General features: G+C 38.3%; 1 protein-coding gene across 8 annotated transcripts in view; it reads left to right on the top strand.

Annotated features, from left to right (window-relative positions):
- Positions 1–20,340, top strand: part of ZNF385B (zinc finger protein 385B) — a 148,880-nt gene that overhangs the window by 79,687 nt on the left and 48,853 nt on the right. For 6 of the 8 annotated variants that reach the window (XM_063162244.1, XM_063162249.1, XM_063162245.1 and 3 more), the window contains one exon: positions 16,402–16,532. The exons of the other annotated variants lie outside the window; for them this stretch is intronic. In XM_063162244.1, coding sequence (XP_063018314.1) covers positions 16,402–16,532 — 131 coding nt within the window. The remainder of the gene's footprint in view (positions 1–16,401; positions 16,533–20,340) is intronic. 8 annotated transcript variants of the gene reach the window in all.

Below are 20,340 nucleotides of genomic sequence, written 5' to 3'. Positions count from 1 at the left end.
AACAGGACAGGATACCACCTGATGTCTCTCTTAGACTTCAGAAAACTGGACAGATACTCACGTGGCTCTTGGTTACCTATGGCTCCGGTTACACCTGTTTGTGCCCCTCTTAAATGAAGATAACTGTAGTATATTTTATTCAATTTGTTGTATTCTAATCATTTAGCCTACTTGTACTAAGAAACACATCCAAGTCTTGCCTGAAGGTTTGATTTCCTCATTTGTTTTCATTTGTCTCAGATATGAAACTTTTTGAGCAGTCTTTTGGGTCTCAAACCCAAAGCATGCATTTAATTCAAATCAAATAATAGAGTTTATGAAGTCCCCAATTATTTAGACTTTCTTAACACTCTTAATGAAACTGAAATTCTAACCTACATCATCAACCTTTCAACCTTTCAAATGTCAATGTGCTGTGTGACAAAACTTAAGCTGAGCTCTTACAGCATTGTCATAGCATAAGCAAAGCATGGAGCAGTGGCATTCCAGACATTTAGGGGTAAGTGGTTTATATGTCTATATTGTTTTTACCTTTATTAGACAGAACAGTTCTTTCTTGCTATTGAAGAATGATCCTTGAAATGCCTAAGCAGTTGTTATAATTCCATCAATTATTCTGCACCATTAACCCCTATCATCTTTCTAATTATTTTCCTCTTTTTTTAAAGTAATTAAGTTCCAGATTATGAGCAAGATCTTGACACTTGCCATTATTTTCTATCTATTCTTTAAATATCACATATCCTTTCCCACCATTCCTTTAACTGTGACATGTATTAGGGATTTTTGTATCTTCTTGTCAATAGATCTGTTAAAAGATGATATTATTTTTTGAGATACACATGAGTATGGAGAATACACAAAATTCCATGGAGCCAGTCTTTTTTTTTCCTCTGCTTTGCCAGCTTAATATTAACACTTACCTGTTCTTCTGTTCCCACTGTTTTCAGTGCTATTTATGGTAAAGGGATTTTCAAATAATGTGGTATTTGACTGACATTGTAGATTTAACGTAGAATTCTTGTTTTATTTCATGTGGCTGGATTGGAGGACTTGAGATTCCGTGATTCAATGATCAGATTTTGATCAAAATGCTTCGATACATGTAGGAATAATGGCTGAAACTCGGTATCATTCTAGAAAGGGTAAATATAAGTTCTTGGATAGGTACCTTCCTTTGGTGCCACTTGCACAGATCCCAATGTCCCTAAATGGAAGCTCCTTCTGCTTTTTGCTGATTCAGCTCCCAGTGCTTTGCATGCAAGCTGATTGTTACAGTAGATGTCAGGGATGTGGCAACTAGCAGCTGTGCTCAGGGTGTTTCGTGAACTTTGCTAGGAATGCATTAGGAAACATCAGCATTTAAAATGAGATACAACTGATATTTAGGAATAAAACTTGTAAATCTTGTATTTACTGGGAAGATAAGCAATGCTGCTTTTGACTATGACGCACGCTTGTCCTTAATATGAAAATAAAAGTGTTCCATGAACAAAAGCTCCCAGTTCCATTACAGCTGTGGAACTTTCCATTTCATGTGCAGTGGTAGCATGACTCTGTACAAATTTCTTTGACAAAAATAGTATTTATATGAAGTGGAAAATTCCACTTGCAGAGTGAGAGGGAATCTTAGCAACCTTCTTTTCCCAGAATTTGCAACTACTCCTGTGTTGAGAACTACTAAATTGTTCAATTGTCAACAACCAGATTTGTTAACAGAACTGTTAAAAGTCTTTCTGCTTTACTTCTCCACAGGAATAGGTACATAATTGCAGAATTAAAATAAACACTGTTAGTGTTTATATTGTCTTCTGCACTTCAAGTGGAAAAGACTGCAAGTACCATCAGAAAATAAAAATGCAAATTTGAAACAGAAATAAGTGTTCTTGTTTCTTAAGCTAGATCATTTTACTCTGTATAGATACAGAGAAATATAGAGCTATTTCTATCTATTTCTATATTATAATGTTAATCTTTTGACAACTGTGTGGAGGAAGGACTCACTTTTTTGCTGTAAAATGGACCCAATAAAATACATTGCATTGGGGTTTCATTGGTGTTAGCTGGTAACATATGCTTGTGGTTTTATTTGGTTCTGTAAAATGTTGTTTTATTGATCTCTTGATCAAAGCTCATGATAAAGCATGAAAGATATGGCATTCTTTAAATGAAGCAAGGCCATGCTTGTACTTCATAAAATGAATGACTATGAATGAATACCTTATTGCAAATTGTTTTTAACAAGTGCAATCATGGTAGTCATTGCTGGTCATCTAATGCTCTCCTTGCCAGATTAGAATTGCTTCTCTTGTACATACAGCCCTGTTTTATTCAGTCTTGATACAAATGCATGTGCTGTTGCGAATCTCAAAATCTCTTAGGAGATTATTTCCGCACTTTGGTTCAGCTAAAAAAGGCTGCCATCGTGAGCATTAAATATCTCTCAGAATAATCTTGGTGTCAAGAAGCTTTCCATGATGTTCAGACCTGTTTTTCTCACATCTCTTTATTTCAGTTCTCTCTATTCTCCAAAACCTTTCAGAATTTTTCATCTCAGAAGTCTTATAAATACCTGTACCCCCTCTAGCCTCTATATCTGTCATGTATTTTTCCAAGGGTGTCCATTTTTAACTTTTTGTGTTTTCTAGACTTCCCAAAGCTTGCTTTACCTCACTCTTTTCAATTTGTAAATCCTCTCCCAGTTAAAAGGTACCTGCTGCTCATCACAATAAGCTTTATCAGAGATGGATTTACGAGTCCTTCCTTCATGTAAAGGACATGTGGATAGTTTGAGCTTTGTCCTTCATGCTGTGGTCAGGTTATTAGGCTTTTATTAGGCATTTTCCTTCTTCACTTTAATTGCTACTCTGGCAGGTCAATCCCTTGCTCTTTCAACTCAAATATTATTTGGAAGTACATCAAGCATTTTTGCTATTTATACCTTTTTTCTTATATTTTTCACTGCATGACCAAGGGCACTAAAAATTTTTCAGACAAAATGTCTAGATATTTTTATTTTCTGTAGTTTTTTGTTTACGTCTTTTTTAATTCTGCACCACTGCCCAATAGAGCGATTTATCAATCCATACCAAGCCCAACATATGAAGACTGGGTGGTTTTGAATTGATTTACAGATTTTCTCAGCTGTTATATTTGAGCATGTGTGTGCAGAAATAGAAATACTGGGCAATGCTTATCATATTAAAACCTCTGTTCTTATAGGCACTAAAGTTTGAAATCTCAAAGTCAGCTGCAGTTTTCTGATGCTTGCCACACTGGAATCCAGTTGTTCTTATGATTTGTCCTTATCCCATTTTAAGTTAATTTTTCTGATCTTTCACAATGGATCAAATAATCTTGTGAGTATTTAATTCACAAGAATTAAATAATTTGCTGCCAGTGAGAACTCATGTCACAGGATGACTGTTTCTCAGTTTGTGTTGGAGGCATATTTATTCTTCTTTTTTCATGTTAAATGATTGCTCTTCTGAAATCCTTAGTTGCAAACAATGATTTGGAGGGGGATAAAAAGAAAATGATTATGGTTGTTTTGTATTCTGGCTTCGGTGTTGTCTAAGGACAAACTGATCTCTTTTTTTTCCTTTCTTTTCTTTCTTTTTTTAAATTCCAATTGAGGCATTAGTCACAGTAATCAATTTGTGTGTATTCCATAATTCAAGTGTGCTCCATAAAGCATTTAAGATATGGGACATAGATTTCTGCTCTTTTATAACAGAAAATCTGAGGATTAAATTTCACTTTGCATGATTTTCTTTTTGGTGCAACTTTGAAAATTGTTTAATAGAAGACGTTTGAATTTCATGTCCGAAAAGGTGTCAAACAAGCCTGAAACTCTGTGTTGGCAGAAAACTGTAAGATTAAAAACTGTCTTTGCAAAGATGGTGAAATGGACCTTAAATTAAAAAATAAAAAAATAAAAAAACAAAAACAAAAAACCAAAGAAAACAAAACCCCAAACCACCAAAACTTGATACGTATTGGATCTTTGAGGTAGATTTAGAATAATTTACCTTTTTCTCATAAATCTAAGCCCTTTCTTATTGGCAAATAGACTTATTCTTCTATTTCCTCCAATCTGACTATACTTTTTCAAATGCCGAAGAATCTTTTCTTTGAAACCAACTAAGCTCATCATGCATTTTCCTGGTCAAAATGCATATAAGCAAGTTAATCTGAAATTTTGTTATTTGATCTTCCTTCTGCTGACAGAATATACTGTAGTAATGGAGAAATTTCTTCCAGACTCAAATTGAATAGTTCCACAGAGCTGTTTTGAAAATTCAGGAAAAAGGACACAGCAATTATAAGGTGTAGGTACCACCGGTGGAGGTGGAGGGAGATCACTTCTGCTTCTCCTGGAGGTGACTGTGTAAAAAAATATGGGATCATTCTTCAGGTGATTGAGCTGCAACTGCAGAATGCAAGATCAGAGCTGCCCACTTGATCACCTGCTTAAGGAAAACTCCAGCTCCTGAATGTGGAGCTGGAGTTCCTTGAGCAGGTGATCAAGTAGGCACTACACTACACTATTTCAGCTGTATATGGCACTACACTCAGTGCCATATAACCCAAGGATGCCAACTTCGGTTGGCATCCTTGGGTTATATGGCACTGAGTGTATTCTGGGGTATGGTTTCACTCTGAAAGGCTGTATCTGCTGGGGAGATACGTGGCATATTTAAAACCCATTCTGGAATGCATGATGAGCTGTGAAACCATGTCTGGTGCATCCACAGAAACATACCAGCCTTGACCTTAACTAAGGAGCCAGTGTTTGAGCCTTCCCTTGCAGATTTAGCATGCTACTGCAGCAGATATTTATGTGAGATGATGTGATTCAGACGTCTGCACAGAGATGGAGGGAGAGTCCATAGAAGTGGTAATGGAGAGAGGAGTGGGTGGGCTGTGATTCCCTCCCTGCCCTCCAAGTCACTCTGCGCATCTCCCTTGCTGGGTTCCTCCTGCAAGTGCTGCCCTGTGGAATGTCAGTTGTTCACCTCTTGCAAACACCTCTTTGCAGTCCGTGTTGGCATGTCTCATGTCCTCAGTGGGCTCCTCTGTGCAGCGCTTTGAGAACCATTAGTCAGCAAAGAGCATGTAGCAGTTTCTGTGCATGTAGATCAAATTGAGGACATGAAACTGGTAACAAATACTTTGGTACCTTGCCTTGCTGCTGATTTGCACTGGGGAAGGTTCACTCTAGTGTCTGACCTGGCAGCTGCTGCTTATGCACAGAGCTCCTCCAGCTGAAGTCATTCAGCCAAATTTCACACTTGTACTGCTGCTAATCCTGGTAATTCTCTGGACTTAAAAGGAATGATGACAGATTTACACCAGAGTAATAGATCCATGTTTGAATTATTTGCCAGAGTTTTTTACATCACACATCATAGCTCCAGATCTCAAGTTTATACAAGCCAGCTTGCTTCACTTGGTTTTGTAAATATGGGCAATTAAAAGGGAAAAGCAAAGTTATATTATAAAGTATTTAAAAGAGTTCTTTGTGTCATCATATATATATTTGATATACTATATATATCAAATATATATATGATGACACAAAGAAATCTTATATGTATGAGATTTATATCTATATATAAAATATATATAATATAAGATTTATATATAGATATTATATATATTTGATATACTCATCAAATGCCTTCAACTATGACTTCAAAATCTTACATGAATAACTCTTTCTCCAAGAATCTGGGTAGCATTTCAATGTTTTTGCTTTCCCTTTTGCTGGGAGTGGTATTATAGCTACTAGAAACATCACTGGGAGTGGAAGCCATGCCTTTGCAATAGCAGTATTTTTGCTCCTTTGTGCTTTTTGCTTTTTCTTTCCACTTCACAAAACCAAAACATTCTTTCTTTGAATAATATAGTTTCAACTCTCATTGTTAAGTTTTGAATATTTTAGAAATACAAAGTCATATTTCAAACCATACGCTTTCTGTTTAGTGTGCATTGCCTTTCATTTAGAAAATCCTCTCTTCAGTCTTGCCAATCACAAAGTATGAAGTGAGGTTAGAGATCTGTGGTACTCTTGAGAATTAATAAGAATGTTTGAATGTGAGTTTAAAGCCCAGTGATTGGGAATTTAAGCACATTCTTAAATCAGGCATCAGAATAGAAGCAAAAAAGAAGGTGAAGGGCTCATTGCTTCTTCCTCACTACTCAGAATTACAGGCTCAATTATTTACCACAGTATATAACCAGGGATTTAGAAGTGAAAGGGGAATACACTACCTGTTCCAGGAGGCAAGCTGGAATCTTTCTGATGCTTAGATTCATCTTTAAACTAGCATTTAGGATACTGAATATGAAGTATTGATTATTGCCTTTAAAATTAGAGTGAAATCTTGCAGTTATTTTAAGATAGGTAAAAACATTATTTATTAGAACTGAGGGGGAGCTGCTTTTTAGTAGAAGAAAAAATTACAGAATAGCCATTTTGCCTGGTTTTTAATTATGCAGCAAAATGTTGCTCATGATAACACACCAAACAACCAGTAGTGAAAGCAGTTCTGAAAAGAGGATTGAGTTTTTTTCTGTAAGATATCCTTATCAGGATATTTATTTTTATCAAGCATACTGTAAGGGTTTAAAAGTTCTTCTAAAGAAACCCTAAAAAGAATGCAACTGCCAACTGTCTCATGGCAGAGGCAAGTCAGGAAATGTGGCAAGAATAATTTGGCTAAATAAAAAAAATTCCTACAGACTAAAGCAAAAGAACTATATGTAGGGGTAGAAAATAGAAACAGGTTTGAATTGCTAAGAATGGTGAAAAAAGAGCAACATGAATCTGTAGGAAAAAAAAAATAGAAAAAAAAATGAGACAAGCATCAAACATAAAGAAATCTTTCTCTAAGTGCACTTACAATACTTACAGAAGACCAAATTAAAATGTGGGTTGTTATTGTAAGAGTCAGATAAAGCCAAAAGTTTGGGTTGCATGGAGCCAGTTTGTAATTACTTTTTGTTAGAAAGATCAGTTATGTTCATGTGACAGTTGCCAATAGAAACAAAAAAAAGCCTGCAAGAACATGTCAGAATGTATCAATGAACCAGACTCTTCAAAGCACTGGCTCTGACAGACACACCACAAGGATATTTGCATGGATGAAAATACTGATCTGCGGTACTTGTAAAAGAGGTTCCAGAGCAGTGAGAGAGCTGATGGGGTCACAGTAATTTTAAATCTTCCCTTTGAAGAAAAGGAAAAATGAATTATGCCAAAGTATATAAAGGAAATCAGGAGCTGAGTAATAACCAATGCAGCACATGAGCAGGAATCCCTATTCTGGGAATGCAGGGCTGGACTGCTGTGTTCATAGGGTGAACTTGAGTTAACACTGTGGTGTTGGCAGCTTAAACAGACACCATCCTGAGAGAAATAACCAGAAACACAAAGTGGCAGGCATGAAATTTGGCTGTTACACTGCAGGGAAGATGAGGGCTAGTTCAGATGAGTCTGGATGACAATAAGATACATCAATACTCAAAAAAATTTTTCTTTTCTGCTGCCACCGACCTGGTACTCTCTGTTTCCCAACCATGACTTCGGCTCGACCAGCTCACTGGGCTGCTCGAAGGCAAGTTTCTCTTTTGTTGGTCTGTGTTTGTTTACAACTGGTCTGGCTCCCTGGGCTGGCTCAAGGGAGTGTTTGGAGAAGAGGAGCAGTGAGGCTGCCCAGCCTGCTCCTGGTGTCACCATGGAAAGCAGATGCAGGCTGCACAGCACATTTTCAAAAAATGCTTTAAACTTGTCTTTATTTTCAGCATAGTGTTTGATTAATTACATTTAGTTTGTGATATAAATCATATTAAAGTGATATTAATTAGTCTCTGGGAAACTAGAAGAAAAAAGAAGCCTTTTTTTGAAAGGCTTGTATCAGTTGAAGCACTGTTCAGTCAGTTCAAATGTTTGAGTAAAAAAATGCTTATTTGATCCAATCACAATTTAATTTAACAGAAACATTCTGTTACCGGCTTCTTTTCTTTTTTGGTTTTTTTTCCCTTCTCTTTTTCTAAAGATAATCTGAGGGTGGAGTTGTCAAAGTTCATGTCATACATTCTTTGAAAACATAACAGCATCAAAAGTCTTTATGTCCCAGCCTTGGCGGGGCTGGAGCACTGCTGCACCCCAAGGCAAAATAAGGTTTTTAGTCAGGTACTGGTGTTTAATTAATGTTCAATAACATCACAAATGTGGTGGTCTGGGCTACCAGATCTGTTCATTTGAAGTATTTTTTCTTCCTTCTCCCTTTATAAATAGAGGGTAGACAGCATCTATTTTAGTTTTATAAATTTTCAAGTTCTTACTTATTCATCAATGCTGACTTTGAGAATAAGTAAAGTAGTGCACCTTAATTCAAGAGAGACAGGATTTGTGGACTTTGATCTTCTGAATGCCATGACCCTATGCTGGCTGTAACCCTGTGCTCTGAGGTCCTCTTTTATGAACTCTTCAAAAAATTCAGACACCATTTCTTTTCATTTTTTTGTTTCTTTCTTCCCCCAGAAGTTATTTTAAATGCAGCTCTGTAGCAGACAGCTAGCTAGTAACCCTTTTAAGTTTAATTCTAAGAAGAATAGCAGGGGAAAAGCCAGTGAAATTCAGTTTATTAGTCTTTTAAGTTATATTTTCATGTTGAATAGCACGCTGCCCTTCTTCCAGGGTCAGGTTGCAAATACTCACATAATCACAGTTTATTCTGAGTAGGAAGGGACCCACAGGGATCTTCAAAGTCCAGCTCCTGCTCCTGCACAGGACAGCCCCAAGAATCAGGGGGCACATTTCAGGCACACGGTGTGCTGTTCTCACAGATCTTCAAAGCTAAACACACAATTACAACAGGCCAGGTTTATTCAGGCTTAATAGCTGCCCACTATTTCACAGCACCCAAAGTCACAAAAGCGCCATGTTGCAATGAAATTATTATTTACCTCTGAGTCCTAAGCTGTTTGTTTATATGTGTATATGTATATGCTGAAGTGCTGCAGAGGTGGTGGATTATACCCTTAGTGACTTAAGTAAGCACCATGGCACTGATTAATACTGGGAAGCCTTTACAGGACTCCATGGTCTGTGTGTTATTATACCTTTTGGCTTGCTGAAATCATTCATGATTGTGGGGTCACAGCAAAAACATATGAAACTTCTGGATATTGTAAGGCACTGGTAAATCTGTAGTACTTGCCTTCCTTTGCTGAATGACCTGCAGAACTCTTGTGCTCTTTCCACAGGCAGGTTCAAGTGCCTTTCTTTGCATTGTTAGGTGAGAGAAGTGCTAAGCCTGGCTCCTGCTCTCATCTGTGGAGTGAGCTCTCTGCACTGTTTGTTTCCAGGTGTGGTGCTGCAGGATGCACTGGTAACTGTAAAGCTTGAGCTCTGGCTTGTCCCTTGCTGAAGATGTTCGAGAGTGTGGGCTCTGAAAAGCAGTAGATGTAGTATGTCATCTGATTAGGAGGAAGTTGAAATCCTCCAGGAAATCCAATGAAGATGTACTTGTTGCTTTAGTTAGGGGCAACAGCTAGAAAAAAAACCTTCATGTGTTTGATCTCTTTTGGACAGGTGCTTGTATGCTGCATGGCCTATGCTTTGGTAGAGCAATTAAGTTCAATGTGAAACCTGTGTAGACTACATGGACAATATCATAAAGGTTTTTAAATCTGCCTTTCTTCCCTGTATCATTGTTTTTTATTTCTAAGCAGAAAGATAGTGGTTCTTTTAAAAGCATGTGCCTAGCTATGGAAATGATGGCAAGTAAGGGGAAGATTGTGACTGGTGTTGTGATGGCGTGGATAGAAAAGGGGTGAAGTGAACTTCTTTTGACATTTCTGGAAATCTGAGAATTTTAATTGGGAGGAAAATAGATTTCATTTGGTAGAGACCTGGGTTTCTGTTGCCAATATTTTCAAGACCTCTTTGAATAACCTGAATTAGTTCTTTCAGCGATCTTTTATCTGAAGGATATTTACAGGGCAATATCAATGAAAGACTTAAAAAAAAAAACCAAGAAGCAACTTGGGTGACTGTATTTTGTATAGGAGATTGTGTGTTAAGCAGGAAAAGCAAATGAGGCATGAAATTCTCTGAGCTGTGATGACGTTCAAGAGCGTTGGAAATTGTCTAATGTGGGTGGTTAAGGGATGAGACACATCTGTGAAGATGTATCTGTCTAGACCCCTCTTACCTTTGTGCACAGCACTACTGAGCTGGTGGGTTGGCATATTGAAGGTGATTTAAGGAGCAAGAAACCAGCTGCAAACATAAATCTGTTTGTCCAAGAAACAACAAAGGATTCCCTCAGCAGCATTCCTGGTGACAGATTCGTTTGGTTTTTGTGGGTAGCAGCTCAGTACCTCCTGGAAGAAAGCCTGTGCTGAGGCTCACTGAGGGTTAGATGGTGGCACCCGTGGTGCCAGAATCATGCGTAAGAGTTGGATTTTGAGAAAAATCGGGTTATGTGACAGTTAAGGGATAACAGACTCTAAAAAAACTAACTGCAATTAAGTGCTTTCCTCCAAATTACGAAATTTTCAAGGTAATGGATATTGGACTCTTTTGCTCCTCCTCTTTATCAGGGAAGCTTCAGTTTGTAAGAAAACTTGTGTTTCCTGAACCAGAAGGGAAGAGATCCTGGGACAATTACAGGCTTGGTGCCCAGCACCAAAGCACATGCACTGAGGAAAGTGGTAGAGACTGCTACAGGAGTTGCACCATGCCCTGGACAAGAGTGTGCCTTCAGTAGTTGTTACCTGATGTGTTTTCATTCGAGGGTGACAGCAGCAAAGCAAACACCTTCTTTCATTGCATTTGGGTTGGGACAGTACAAATGGTAAGGGTGGGGGCTGGTTTGAATAAAACAAGTAAAAGAATCCTCAGGATTTCATAAATATCTCCATTAGTCCAGATGGCATGAGAACAGAGAGCTGAAAAAGATGCAGCTGTTTTTTCTTTTATACTTGGAAAACTTCAAAGTGAAAACAAGTCCAAAGCAATGTTTCCTAGAAGCAGATAAGAACAGAGGAGGGGGTAATGCTGCTCACTCAGTCTGGGGACACCAGGAGGAGAAGCTTTACCCATCTAGAGGATTCTGAGAAAAAGAAATAGGGATAGACTGCAAAACTTCAGCTGATCTTAATGTAGGCCAGAGCATTGCATTTATTAATATTTGTTACTGGTTTATTAGAAAAAATCCAGCTTACTGAGCTTGTTCATGTTAAGCCTTGACATGGCACTCTATTTTTCAGTCAAACAGTCTGGGTTGCTTTAGAAGTCTAGAGAATTCTCTCTTTTAAGGAACTAATGGCAAATATTTCCATAGTATCTACAGATAATACCAAATTGCAATTGTACTCCAGCCAGCATGTTTCTTCTAAATATAGTAAAGGATGTTTTGTAATTTATTTAATTGCTTAGACTTGACAAGGAGCCAGTGCTAACAAACTTGCTTTGATAGCAGTACAGCGCTTGTGGCGTTGCTTGGATTGGGAATGGAAATGCTGAGAAGAAATGTGTGAAATAAACAGTGAAGCACAACTGCTGTGAGCTCTGCTGCTCAGCGGGCAGGTGTGGGGTCCTGAGCCACAGGAGGGACACAGGGGGACACAGAGGGAGGGAGGGGACACCGGGGACAGCAGTGTGAGGGAGGGGACAGCAGCAGCGTGAGTCACACGTCCTGTGAGCACAGGAAGGACAGGGCTCTTCCTGGGGTTATGGACAGGGAATTGTAATGCAGCTATTTAGGGAAAATGCAAGATACTCTGCTTCACTTCTAATTATTGGCCTTCACTTTCTACTCCATCTGTTCTGGCATCTTCCACAAAAAACCTTTGGGGATTCCAGTTGTTATTGAAAGCTATTAGAAAAGCTGCAAGAAGAATAAGATTTTTCAACTTTCAACTGCAAGAAGAATAAGATTTTTTTAATATTAATTTTCTAAGATATTTGTCTCTAAAATACTGAAATTCCAGTTTCCTATTGTTCTGTCTCAATCTTGTCCCTCTGCAGCCCCCTCTCCCCAGTAGATATCATTATTTGTCCATAAATATGACTTTGATATACTAAATGTAGAGGTTAAGGTGGATGTAGATTGTCCGATGCATAGAAATTTGTCACTCAAATACTTTTATTCAGTCCTGAGAGTGTTTATTCTTCCACTCTCTTGCTCTGAGTGTGGATTGCTTCTTTTGATAGGAGGATTAAAATATTATAGTAACATCTTTAGGTAACAGGAAAGCAGGAGAGACTTGAGTATGGCTTTAGATTTCTCCATAGTTGCCTTTAATGAAGATGTTGGAAGAGAATGCTTTCAAGTCTGAAACATGATTCATTTATTGAAGTAAGCTGAAATAATTCATGAATGTGTTTTATATGAGCATGTTCTGTGATTGAATAGGAGGTTTTTCTGTATAATGGTCTAATAATGACCCAAATCTGAGGAATTAATGAGCAGGCATGAAACTTTCTTGTGTTTTTCAGTGACAAAGAAAAGCACTTGGTGAGAAAATCACAGAAGTAATAGTGTCACAAATAGTTTTCAAGAGGTGCGGAGGGTGAAGTTGTGTGCTGAGATTTGACTGATCTTGGTGCCACTTTTACTTGAAGAAGAGGAGCAGTGACTGTTTACCATGGCCGAGGTTAACTGTGATTCCCTCTGCCAAAACTGCAGTCCTGCTGGTCTGGAATTCTGGGTTTTTTTCTGTGAAGCTGGAAAAGTGGGGATGTTGTTAGAGATTCTTCAAGCCCTTATGTTACCTGTCCCCTTGTTGGCAACAGGCTAAATCTTGCTTCATTGGCCCTGGGGACACATCTTGCCACAGGAGGGACAGATACAAAACCTAATTACTCCCCAAAAATATCACTTGTGCTGCTTAATCCATTGCACCTTATTTGTTAGAGGCAGATTAAATTTGGGTAAAGATTACAACCTTTCCTGACTTCTATAGGAACATCAGTGTCCCAGTGCATTGCAGTGTATGCAAAGCCATGTGTACATGGCTAAAGAGGAGCAGCACCTGTTACACAGGGACTTTTTTGTTCAGATAAACATGTGCAGGAAGAAGAAAAACTTTTAGTAAAATTAGACATTTTGGGTCAGCTGAAAACCTGTTTTCCTCCCCTTTGACAAGAGTTAAAGGGACCAGTGAGGATTAGTGCCTGTTGCAAAGTCTGTCCACAGCGTGCGTTCCCAGTATTTAGATAACTCCTGCTGTGGAAGTCAAAATTGAAGTTATAAAAAAGTGTTTAACAAGTATAAGCTGAAATAAGCAAATACCTTTGGAATAAATATAACTGCTCTTTCTTGTAAAGATTTACAGGTAGTTTAAAACAATCTGTTCTTGACGTGGTAAGTTCTCTTTATCATTAAAATGCTAATGAAATTATAAACATCTGTTAAATTAATGAAAGATAATGATAATGAAGCTTGTCAGCAACAACTTTTTTGTGCCAATATTCCTGCTTAGTTCAGGTCTGGATAAAGATTTGGTGAAGTAGTAGTGAGAATCTATTTGACCATTGGGAGAAATGCCAGGGCAAAACTGCCCTATTGCATTTGATTTGATGATTTTTTCATGAAGTGCTTCTACTTGTAATTTAGGCCACCTTGACAAGATAATTCCTTCAGAGGCTTTCAGAGGTGAGTCTAAGCCAAACTTCAGTCCAACAGGGTTATCGATATTTGACTGGCAATTGTTGAAGTAGCAAATTGGCAAACAAAACAAACACATTTTTTGTGATTAATGCCTTCACTAATCAGTCTTCTAGGTGTATATATTTTCTTTTCTTTGTGGGCTCTAAATGTATTTTAGTCTCCTGGTTATAAATTACTCTGGCTGCAGAAAAAACATGGACTGAAAAATTAGAGAGAGGTTTCAGATGTCTTTTTCACATGAAAAATTCTGTGCTCAACCAAGGAGTACGAAGAAGGTTGCTTTTTTTCCAGTAGGATGCCTTAAAGATTTTATGCCACATGCTTTCTATACATTGAATAAGGACAGTATCAGAAAAGTAACTTTGATTTCAAATGTCAGTCACAATCTAAGTCTATTCTGTTGGGGTTTTTTTTCAGTAAAATTGAGTTAGAATATGTAACCATAGCTTCATTGAAGTACATTTATGTAAAGAGAGGATAGGTCTTCTTTAACTTCACAGATCTTTAATTGCTTATGAACTTCAAAGAGAAACTTGCAGAAGTTAGATTGATGATGGCCCTTTAGGTAATTGAATACAACATATTTCCTGTTTGAATGCAACTCTGAAATCCGAATTATGTAAATCTACTGTTTCAGAACCAGCTAATAGAAATAATCATCATTTTTGCAGTTGAAGATACTTTCTTTGGATAAATTCTCTGACACACTGCTTTCCTATTGATTGATCTTTTCCATTATGGATATGAATAAGAAACTATAGGCATGTTAGCCTTTAGCTTTTTGACGTTTGTGACTCCACTTGAATAAGCTTTGACGTACACTTAATTAGGCACAACTGTCAATTAGTCTCACGGGCTTATGCAGGAACAAACTTGACATTTATGAAAGTATTGGGATAGAAGAAGGGAGAAAATATTCTGGGAAAGTTTCTCAAGCATATTTTTCCTTTCAAGTTGTGCAGCTCTGTTGGGATGGTATGAAACATTCTCTTTGCATGGCTGTCGTTGACCCATCTTTGTGCAATCATGATGCTTTTCCTATAGAAGAAACAAAATAGATTACAGCCTGCTATTCATGTGCTAGACCATAATATAATGTTTACTATGCTGCAGCTGAGATCAAAATGACTGTCTCTCCAGCATCAACAAAATTGGAGCTCAGGGCTAGTTACAAGTGTTTGTTCATCCAAAAAATCCATGCAGCCCCATCTGCCTTCTGAACTTAGCTTTCCTCTTGGATACCATAAGATGGACTTGCAATTGTGACTGTGGTGAGAGGACAGTGAAAAGCAGGAAAATGTCTCCTTTGCCTTCAGTTTTGTGTGTCCTTAACAGGCAGAAAGGGAGATCCCTTAATGGAAGACTGGTGCTCGCGCAGCCCATACGGATTGCCTGGCATTTTGCAAGTGGACACAAATGATTTGATTTTATGGGAGAAGAGAAGGAAAATTGGTTGTTTACTTCTCTAACCCCCCTCCTTCTCACTCACTCTCAGTCCCCGTTCCCTTCCCTCCTGCCCATCCCCTTCCTGGCTGGGTTAGAAAAGCTCAGATGTCTTCCATGAGAAAAAGCTCAGGTATTGTGTAAGCTGTGCTTGAGACAAGGGAAGCTCCTCAGAGGCCTGTTATGCTCCCAGCTGCTGGCCACTGGTGAGTGGGAGGAGGAGGTAATTATGGAGAAATTGTGACAGAGGTAGGAGAGACAGAGTGACTCACCCTCCTTTAGAGGTGTGGGACACTTATGTTCCACTGCCTGCTCCTGTCGGTGTTGAATTATTTATTCAATCCAGGAAGGAGACACTGAGGGTTTTTTTGGTTTGCGGTTTTGGTTCTGGTTTGTTTTTTTTTTTTCCACTTTGTATTTCAATGATGGAAATTTTATTTGAAATATATTTTGTATTGTTTCAGGGGAAAAATATACTCCCACAGGCATAGCTCAGAGCTGTGTGCTAGGCACACTTCTTGTGTGAATAGGGTAGATAGCTAGTTTAAAATGAATATTTGGACATCTGTGCCTGCCCATTCCTTTGGGATCTTGTTGGGCAATGATTCTTATGTGTATACAGAAAAAAATTCAGCATATATATTTCTAGAAAACTTTTGTTTGGAGAGCTCCAATTTATAAAATAGCTAGCATTGCATGTAAAGAATTGTGTTCATCGGTATGCTAGCTGATTATTTAATTGTTGGCTGTTTTCTAATATTTGCCTTGCACTGTAAAAAAGGCAAATTTTTACATGTTCAATGAAATGTTGTTTGTGTAGCACCTGATAGTTAGTCAGAAGAGGGGAAAAATAACATGCAGATCACTATTTGGAAACAAACCTCTGGATTTCAGCATTCATGTATTGTCTGTGCTGGCTGATCTAGTAGGCAACCATGAATTGCAGAAGCATCTGACATTCATGGGCACCATCCTGGCCTTTTTGGCACAAGTAGAATTTTGCAGCTGTAGAAAGGATTTATTCTACCTGCCAGTGTGATTTATATACCATATGTCTTCTCTTCAGCTTCTGAGTATCCATGGCCATAGGCAAGTGCTCTGCCTCGTCTGTCCTGTGTGTAAATAGGTTCCTTTTAATGATATAAACTCCTACAGAGCCTTTTCATCATCCCCTGTATAATTTTTTCTTGGCAGTTGTGTCAGCTATACTGTGTGTGCTACAGAAAGGAGAACACCATGAATTCCTGGTTTTGTTTGCTCTTGGCAGGCACTACTACACTTCCCACCCTTGTGCGCACACCTACCTTGATGATGCAGCCTTCCCTGGATATCAAACCCTTTATGCCCTTCCCTGTGGACAGCAGCTCTGCTGTTGGATTCTTCCCAAACTTTAACACAGTAAGTAAAGGTGTTTCCACATTTAGTTTCAGTGTATGCTTTCCAATCTGGTTCTAATATCCAATCCTGAAGCTGCCTTAAAACAGTGCATTACTTACACAGTTCTAGGGAGCCCTTTTATTCTGTGCCATGGCTTTTCACCCCGTATGAAAGGCTTGGAGTGGTGTTCAACCTTCTCACTGTGAAGAGGGCTGATTGATTTTTAACTTGGTCTCTTGAGGTGGTGTTTGCACATTGAAAAGAACAACCGTATGCTATGCTAAACATTTGAGAAATGATAGAATTATTTGGAGCATTTCTCTGGACATGTGTATTTCTATATGCTGTAAAAAAGGAAAAAATAAAAGCTAATGGACATACAAGTGTGACAGGTAAGACCTAAATCCTACACTGCTGTGAATCAAGCTAAGTCTAATATGACCAGGAAAGCAACTGGAGAATATTGTTAATTCTGTATAATTTCAACATTAAAGTGTAAAACTGCACAGCCAGCCAATATGAAAAATGTAAACTTGTTATTTTAACTTCATGGTAAAGCATCTTGGGTTTTTTTTTTAACAAACAAAAAATATTGCCAAAATAATACTTCTGTGGTTCTTCAAGTTCATCAGAGCAGCAATTAAAAATTACTCCCTTCTTTACTTCTCACTTTTTTATCAGCTCATAAAAAGGCAATGAGTGTTATCAAAATGCTTGTTTGCCATCCCATTTTAGCTTAAATGTTTAAGCAAGAGGAGGGAAAGTGTTGTAGTCATTTCTGCCCAGTCAGCAGGGACGGTGTGTCTGTGGGTGACCGTCACCTGAACTGCTGCACACTGCGCTCGTCACCGTGGCCGCGGGGGGCAGAAAGGGGAGCAGTGTCACCGCCACCACACAGTCACCAGCTGAACCACTGCCAAGGGTTCCCTTCCACAAGCTAACCGTCTGTCTGAAATCAGAACAGCAGCAGCATTATTTCTCCTCATGCTGTGCAATTCCACCCTGCTGCCAGGCCTGGTGCCGCAGCCCGTGGGGATATGGGGCAGGGTGACACGGGAACCAGCTTCTCCCATGTGCCAGCAGCCCAGCGTGTGAACAGCAGCAAACATTGCTAATTCATTGCAGAACATGCATGTGAAAAGTGTGCCTTTATCAGGGTAATGTGGGGATGTGCATTTGCACAAAGATTTAAAAGATTAGGAAAAAACAGGTACATTAAAAGAGCAGGCTCAAAACGCAATACCATATTACAGAAGCAGTGTGTCATTACCATATCTAGACATGATGAAATTCATATTAATTCTCCAGCCTCTTCCTAATACTCTCAGGAATTTTGTTTGTTGCTGATTTGTTTGCTTTCCAGTTGCACAGGTTTTCTGGGTGAGCTTTTTCACAGAACAGTTCATTATGACTCAGAAACTTTCCTTCAGAGATGTAGTTTTAGACTTAACCATTATTTGCTTTCTGATGATATTACTGAACATCAGAGCTGCAGTAGCCTCTAGAGACAGATTAATTTTTATACTTACACTAGTTTTGCCTAGTTTATATTTATCTGGGTTACCTTTCATTTGCCTGATTCCTGACAGGTTTATCATTCACAACTGTCATTCCTTTCCAAACTTCTGTAGGTTTGATTAGAAATTACCTGGGGTAATTGGCAAACATTGCCAACTTGGTGTCTATTTCCTCCCTTGGAATTTTGATAATTATATAAAATCATGCTGCTATACACCACAGACATTGCATATTTAAACTCTTTATTTTAAGAAACAGTGGTTCAGTACTTCTCTATTTCTAATTTGCAGACTTTACCATTTATCTTGAAAGTATTGATTTTCCTTAAGAGTCTTTCACAATGGCCTTCAAAGCTCATTGGAAAACTAAATCATTCATGATTATCTACTGACAGGCACATTGAATGCCAGCTGTCATGCACTTCCTTTATTTCTAACTTAGCACAATGTTGGCAAATGTAGATTTCTAGGTTTTTGTATGTGTAGTCTTTTTTTTTTTTCCTTTTTCATTCCAAAGTGGTGGCAATAGGGCATAAAAGTGTTTAAAACAATTTTTTCCAGAAGATAATTTTGAGTTAAAGAAGCAAAATCCAGTTGATCCATGACATATGCATCACTCAAAGAGACACAGTCTTTATCTTATGCAGGAAGTGATTTTTAGAAGAGCCAAAAAAGCCATCATTTCCTTTATGGATCAATCAGGAAATCTATGCACTTCATTCATAGGCGGATTTGTCAAGGACTGCAGACAGGGAAACCTCCAGTGTGCTTCCCTTCATCTCTTTGCCTTCCAAGGGGCTGAGGGGACCCTTCTGGGGTGCTAATTTTGCTTGCACGTGTTCACTGAAGGTGGCAGAAAGAAACAGTTTGAGACAAAATTTCTGTGGATCCACCTGCATTTTCAATGGCTTTTCTGTCAGAGGCAGAAACATTTTTCTAAACCTTGCCAGGAGGTGGTTTCTAACTTAATATCAGTGGCCTTAAAAAAAGGGAAGTTTTCTGCATGGGAGCTTAATACTGTAACTACTGAGGCAGAAAAACAAGGTAAAATGTATCAACTATAAACATCTTCAAAGGAACCCTCCCTACAGTTTTTTTTCCCCAAAAGAACTTCTCTTATTTATGGAAACATATTTAAAATCTGGGGTAAACCCTTTCTTATTTAGTTAACTTTGACAGTTTTCAGTTCTGAAAACATCTGTGATTCTCCAGATAAAACATTAGTGTTCCCATTTTGTTTGTGGGAGTGTTTTGATCCCTAGCTTCTCTCCACAAGGGGTACTTTCAGCTGAAGCAGTGAGCAGACCCTGATTTTTGTAAAAGAAATGCCTACCCCAGTCATACGTTATTTTCTTCATGAAATTGTGTGATTTAGCTTAAGCTGTCTCCCCTTTGCTTATCTTTAAATCATTAATAGTTCTAAATATGCTGTGGATGTGTGTATAGTAGTTGCCAATTCATGTCCCAATTAAATTTGTCTTTGTTCATTAGGACTTATTATATAGGAAAAATTATTTGGAGAATGATTACACTAACTCACTGGATACCGATGTTTATTCCTCTGTAAGGGCAATAAAACTTTTCTGTTTCAACAGATCAGCCAGAAGGGGATCTTGTAAGGGCAGGATGAAGGATTCCAAGCAAAGAGGTATTGCAGAATAGGTGCTGTCTTCCCTGCTCTTTTCATATCAGCAGCGAGTAGTTTTGTCAGAACAGCAGAGGCATGATAAGACTGTCAGAGTCTGAGCCTGAGTTGCTGCATGGAAGGACAAACCCTCTGTCAGAAATGCTGCAGCAGTGCATCCAAAGGTGACATCACATTTGTCCTGGCATCAGGTTCCAAATGGAATATCCCATTTCAATACCCCATCTGAAATGCAGAGCTTGAATCAAATTATCAGCTATTATTACTTTAAATGTTCTTGTTTATAAAAAATTAGGGACCATCATTATAGGAGCTTCCCAAACTGGTACTTCCAGTTTGAGATGGATGTGGACCAGAAGGTATTGTTTAAGCAGAGTTCTTTTCAGCATACTAAAATAACAGGTTAAAAACTTGAGTATTGATTACATTCAAAAATATGTATGAGAAGTATATAGTCAGTGGAAATCAAAGTTAATTTTACTGTGATCCCTATTGTGTGTTTATTATAACATGATCTTGAATTTTACACTTGCTGGTTTCCACCACGCATTCTTTCTCTAAACCTCCCTGATTCTTTATCTCCTATCATCCATCTTGTGTACGGAATGATGAAAGGATACTTTGTGATCCCATCATGGTACATGTGCTAAAGTGGCTGAAAGCCAGG

The sequence above is a fragment of the Melospiza melodia genome, chromosome 8 (genome assembly GCF_035770615.1).
Source record: "Melospiza melodia melodia isolate bMelMel2 chromosome 8, bMelMel2.pri, whole genome shotgun sequence".
Classification (NCBI taxonomy): domain Eukaryota; kingdom Metazoa; phylum Chordata; class Aves; order Passeriformes; family Passerellidae; genus Melospiza; species Melospiza melodia.
This window is presented reverse-complemented; position numbering and strand designations above follow the sequence as displayed.